Source organism: Cucurbita maxima, unplaced genomic scaffold, assembly GCF_002738345.1.
Source record: "Cucurbita maxima cultivar Rimu unplaced genomic scaffold, Cmax_1.0 Cma_Scf00018, whole genome shotgun sequence".
NCBI lineage: Eukaryota > Viridiplantae > Streptophyta > Magnoliopsida > Cucurbitales > Cucurbitaceae > Cucurbita > Cucurbita maxima.
This window is the reverse complement of record NW_019272034.1, coordinates 2373079-2379149: the sequence shown is the minus strand read 5'-3', so window position 1 is coordinate 2379149 and position 6071 is coordinate 2373079. Positions and strand designations below refer to the sequence as shown.

The 6071-nt window shown below is 34.3% G+C and overlaps 1 protein-coding gene across 1 annotated transcript; it reads right to left on the bottom strand.

The window, feature by feature from the left end:
• Positions 1–1421: 1421 nt before the first annotated feature.
• Positions 1422–3060, bottom strand: LOC111493231 (protein FEZ-like). The gene is made up of 3 exons (XM_023142876.1): positions 2871–3060; positions 2525–2787; positions 1422–1972 (listed from the first exon to the last, which is right to left on the bottom strand). Exons 1-3 carry the CDS (start codon positions 3058–3060, stop codon positions 1463–1465), a joined length of 963 nt encoding a protein of 320 aa, XP_022998644.1. The 3' UTR covers positions 1422–1462.
• Positions 3061–6071: the final 3011 nt, after the last annotated feature.

The following is a 6071-nucleotide window of genomic DNA, read 5'->3' as shown; positions in this document are numbered from 1 at the left end:
AAAAAAAAAAAAAAAAAAAAAAAAAAAAAAAAAAAAAAAAAAAAAAAAAAAAAAAAAAAAAAAAAAAAAAAAAAAAAAAAAAAAAAAATTAAAGAGAGGAGTGTCGGTGGAGGATGGAGAGAAAAAGGACCAACTTGTCTTTTGATTTTACCAAAACATAATTTGGTTATTTAAGTTTTTTATTTGAAAATAATTTTAAATAGCCATGAAACTTAATTACTTCCCATTATTCATATTAAATTTAAAACTAAAATTATAATTTAATGAAAATATTTTGAAGCAAATATATTTTTAATTCGAATATTTAGTAAATATCAAAATTACCCTCTTATAATATATATATATTTATTTATTTATTTATTTATTTGTCTCTCCAATGTTTTGCTCAATATTATCAGACAGGCAGTTAGCTTCATTATTGGGCAATGTAAAGGGCCCAAGGCTTGGCCTATGGTCTCAAACTCTATTGGGTTGGAGCCTAGACGGACCTAACCCATGATTTAATGGACATAGTTCGATCGAAAATTGTGACAAGTAGCTACAAATGAATATCGATAATGAAAAATTACTGAAAAAATTTAATTTTTAAATTTATGACTATCATATATTTGGCGAGTCATCTATCCCAATGAGCCGTTTATCGAATCATTGCAATTGATGTTCGAGCCCGAAGAGAAGGAAGAGATCTTCGTAAAGTGGGTTTTTATGATCCGATAAAGAATCAAACCTATTTAAATGTTCCTGCTATTCTATATTTCCTTGAAAAGGGTGCTCAACCTACAGGAACCGTTCATGATATTTTAAAGAAGGCAGGGGTAAGTGAATAATCCCATGTTCCATTTAAAAAAAACGCTAGCAAATATTGTCCGTTTTAGCCCGTTAGGTATTTGTCGTGAACTTCGCAATTTTAAAACGTGTATACTAAGAAGAGGTTTTCATATCCTTATAAAGAAAATTTTGTTTCTTCTCCAACCGATGTAAAATCTCACAATCAACTTCTAGAAAATACTGTATGTTTTAGCCTGTTATATATAGTCGTTAGCTTCACAGTTTAAAATGTTAATAAGAAGAGGTTTCCACACCATTATAAGGAGAGTTTAGTTTCTTTTTCAACCGATGTGAGATCTCACAACCTACCATTAGGAAATATTGTCAACTTTAGCCTATTATGTATTACCGTCAACCTCACAATTTTATAACACGAAGAAGATGTTTCCACACCCTATAAGAAATGTTTCGTTCTCTCTCCAACCAATATGGTATCTCATATTATAACTCAATATTTTCACGTAATGTTTTAAATCGCCCCTAATTAGAGTCTTCTCGACCATAAAAACTAAAAAAAAAATTAGAAATTGATTAACCTTCATTTAATTCAATCAAATATTTGAATAAATAGAAATCAAAATAGACCAAAAAAAAAAAAAACTGAAATTTCTCGAGATTATAGGAATTACAAATATCAATTCAACAACTTGTCCCAAATGCAACTCAAAGCATGTCCAATGGACGACGACGGCGGCGCCGACTCCCACGGCTTCGAGTCCTCAAACAACAACGCATTGTCTTGGCCGTACATTGGCTGCTCAGCCAAGCCGTTGGGCTGGCCAACAGACTGAAACCACGAAAACGGCTCAGACGTCTCAGGCGCCCGACAAGCAAAGTCGCCGACAAAGGAAGCCGACATATTCAACAGTAAAGAGGAAACATCAATGTCGGAGACTCCCATTGGCTGAGCTGTGAAGCTGGAAGGACCGCCAATGGGTTCATTTGGAATGGAAAGCTGAGGGAGCTTTCCCTCCAAATAATCATTCGAGACATTGCAAAGAACATCTTCCACCGTTTTCGAACACAAAACCGACCCGTTTCTGTTCACCTCAGGTTCGTAAGTTATCTCATGTTTCGATGTAGACGAAACACCTCTTCGAGAAACATTTGTCTTCTTGAAAATCCGACATATTGCCCACGAATCCTAAAACAACCAAACAATCAAATATTAAAACAATATACAATAAACTTTTGACTAATTTAAGAAATGATCATAAGTTTATAGGTAAGAAATACATCTTTATTGGTACGAAATCTTTTGGGTATCATACCATTGTGGAGATCCATAATTCCTAACATGCGATCATAGTCATACCCTTAACTTAGTTATGTCAATAGAAACCTCAAATGTCGAAAAAAAAAGTTGTAAGCCTCAAAAGTATAGTCAAAAGTGACTAAGGTGTCGAACAAACGGTGTACTTTATTTGAAGACTCTAAAGAAGGAGTCAGACCTCGATTAAAGGGAGGTTGTTCAAGGGCTTCATAGGTTTCAGGAGAGGCTCTATAGTATACTTTATTCGAGAGGATGATTATTGAGAGAGAGTCACACATGTGCTAATCTAGGGAATGATTGGTATAAGGCTTTTTTGAGAAAGCCCAAAGTAAAATCACGAGAGTTCATGTTCAAAGTAGTCACTATCATACCTAACATAGACTCAATTTTAAACGAATCGAGCTTAAAAAATTAGAGCCGAACCATAATGTTAGACGGATCGCGAAACTCATGCATCATCCAATCAGTTTTGAGTGCTTTACAAGCTCTCCCTTTATAGAAAACAAGAGATTTCTTCAACCCAATAATGGATTTGGAAGAACAATTGGAAGAATAAACAGGACGATCAGTGCCAGTAGCTTTCCAAAACCCAGCTCCGGTGACACGATTAGGCCGCGCACTGTTCCTATATTTCCTGTCTCTTTGACAATAAAAATACCACTCCTTCTCTCCACTCGCCGCCAGCTCTAAACCAAAAAGGCACACAAAGTGAGTATCACCAACAACAACATGAACAGAGGTAGAGATATCAATAATCAAACAACATTACTCGGAAGATCCCACGGATCATATTTATAGATATCAAGCTGCCTAATGAGCTCAATGCAAAGCGGCCGCTGCTGGATCTTCATTTTCAAGTAAAACCCAACAAGCTCTTCATCCGTTGGATGAAATCTAAACCCCGGAAGCATCACATCATCATCTTCAAGAACAAGTTCTTCATTGTTTCTTTCTTCCATTTTGAACAATAATGATAATTTTTTCTCAACCCATAACACTTTAAATACCATAATCGAGGTGGGTTTGTGTTTTGCGAGGAAGGTGACCCATAAAAGTCAACAAAAATTGATCTTGGCGACTGACCTGGACAGCCGGTTTTTTTTTAGAAGAATCTAAGGAGTTTGAACCGATTCAGCCGGTTTCTTGGGATGGTTACAAAATTGTACTGGTTCATTTCTTTTTATATATTATTAATGGACGTTCTTCGATGATGAATAAATGGAAACGTTAAGCTCAAACCAAGTTCCAAGATAAGCTCGCTCTCACTTAAATAAGAATTAAAAAATTATTACTTTGAATATATATACATACATACATTTATTTATATATTTATAATATATTGTATATATATATATATATATATATATTGGTGTTCAGTTTCTATTCCATTCTTCCCTCAGCTTCTATTCCAATGATTTTGTCAGATATTACCAATTTATTTTGTTAAATAATTATTAATGAAGAAACTATACTGCAAAAATAATATAAATTATACTATATGTATTATGTTAGGGGTAAAATTGTAAATTGGTTCAAGATGAATCGAACCGCTAGGGACTTGGCTTGAAGAACAATTCCATGGTCGGTCAGTGCAAGCCCAATTTGGTGCTCTTTTGCCCTAACCCTAAAAGAGTTGAATGATCTTATATGAACGTTCATTATGTTTTCATAATTTGAGATTAATAAAAAATCGGGTTTATCTGATCAAGGGTCCTAGTGCTATCTGTTAGACGAACACGTTTCTTGAACAAAGTACAACCACCCCTTAATTGAGGCTCGACTTCTTTTTCTTTTGGAACCCTTTGTTCGACATATGAGGGCATGGTAGACGAACACGACTTTCCACAATCGTATGATATTGTCTACTTTGAGCATAAGCTCTTGTGACTTTGCTTTAAACTTCCCCAAAAAGCCTCATTTCAATGGAGATAATATTTCTTGATTATAAACCCACGATCATTTTCTAAATTAGCCGATGTGAGACTTTCATCATCCAACACTATTTAGGTGCAAAGAATTACGAGGTGACTTCTTTCTATTGGCTATATATCTCTATCGTGCTAGAGCTAGTTGGGTTGGGGTGAAGAGCCGTATCGGAGGCCAAATGTGCCATTTTTAACATCTTTAGGACCGAATAAAAACAAAACTCAAATCGGTTTAAAAATTTCAAATCTAAGCGACTATAAACTTGGATCTTTATAATATAATATAATTTTAATTCATATTATGATTTAATTTATTTATAAAAAGGAAAAAAGGAATTAATTCGTACATAAAATATATGTAATATTTTAATAATAAAAAAAAAGTCATGCATCGAAATAAGATATTAAAAATTAAATTTAAATAAAAAATGGGGTTTTGAGAGACAAAAACAAAAAAATTTGAAATAAAAAAGATTAATTATTGGGATAAGGTGTTCAAAATTTAAAGCCATTTTGAGCGCATTCCAATGCCATGCGTGCAACCAAGAAGAGCGTTTTGAAATCAAGTCAAACCCTAAATAAACCCACCCACTTCTCTATGTCTCATTCCACGTGACAATTTAAACCCTTCTTAATTACGCTTCTAAACCTTATTATTTCCCTTTTAATCATTTTATTATCTTTTCTCCATTTATTTACCAAAAAAATTAACAAATAATTAATTACCGACCAGGTTGTGTTGATGAGTTAACATTAGTAACACTTGTCTCGACGACGGTTAGAGATGACCATTCACACTCTTGACGCTATTCTAGAACGTCAAGCTTCAAGTAGACCACGTCTAAGTTGACTCAAGCTGTGATGCTTGAGTAAAAGAGAAGTACATGAATGAATCGAGATTATATCTGAATGAGAGTAATTCCCTTGTGACATACTCCTCGTTTTTAAAAGTGAAAACTATCCGCACAGATCAACACAAGTCATTCTAGCATGTTTTTTCCTCACTCACATGCATTCTAGGAAAATTTCCAAGAGATCGTCCAGCATAGAATTGGTCAAAGTAAAACATGTTTAACTATGAAGTTCGTATGATTGAGCTCACAGAAACGAATGTGCATTTTGTTAAAAAACAAACCAACCTGAAAGCTGATGGGCATGTGACACCCGATTAAAAGAAGGAATACATGAATGAACCGAGATCACATCCGAATGAGAGAGATCTGGAAAAATACCTTGTTTGACAATTTAAAAATAAAAAATATAAAACTATATTCCACGTGTTGCAAGACATAAAGTCCCTCTTGTCTTTATGGTTCTCTTTTTCTTTTTATTCTAACTTAGCTAATTTTATGCCACTAATTTTAAAGGGTTTATTGTAATTCACAAAATGGAAAAGCAAATCAAAAAGAAAAAAAAGGGAATTGTGGACTTAACTTCTCCTCTAAGTAAATACAATATTTCAAAATTACATTATTACCCTTTAAACTAACTTGAGTTTCGAAGTTCGTACAAGTGAAATATGAAAGTTCTCCAAATTTGGTGTCGATTAGACACTAGACGGATGTTTCATGAGGCCGTATGAAGTTTGGTCAAAATGACGTCTATTCCTGTCAAAAGTAAAATACCTTAAAATGTGCTCGAAGAAGATATGATGTCAACTCTCCACTGCCCTCGAGTTTTATGGCCTAAGTGAGCTACCTAATGAAACATGCGTGTTTTATAGTGTGAAAGGCGAGTGTCATAGATATCTTCCTTCAATAAGAAATTTTCGAGGACAATGTTGGACAACATAAGTATGTCGACATTATGCTTGGTACATCGAACACATAAGAATTCATGCCTCGTTAGTACTTAAATGAATGGATCTCTGTGAGGCCTTGACTCAGCTTGTAACGACCCAGATCCACTGCTAACAGATATTATTCTCTTTGGGCTTTCCCTCAAAACTTTAAAACGCGTCTACTAGGGGAATGTTTTCATATCTTATAAAGGATGTTTTGTTCTCTACTCCCGTTCGAAGGCCAGCGTCCGAACCCCCACCAAAT

What these genes read in the sequence shown, in the direction of transcription:
- LOC111493231 (XM_023142876.1), bottom strand. Translation starts at nt 3,060, where the DNA reads ATGGAAGAAAGAAACAATGAAGAACTTGTTCTTGAAGATGATGATGTG. An exon ending in TGATCCGTGGGATCTTCCGA is followed by an intron (nt 2,788 to 2,870) that starts GTAATGTTGTTT and finishes TTTTTGGTTTAG; the next exon opens with AGCTGGCGGCGAGTGGAGAG. An exon ending in GCGATCCGTCTAACATTATG is followed by an intron (nt 1,973 to 2,524) that starts GTTCGGCTCTAA and finishes TGGTTGTTTTAG; the next exon opens with GATTCGTGGGCAATATGTCG.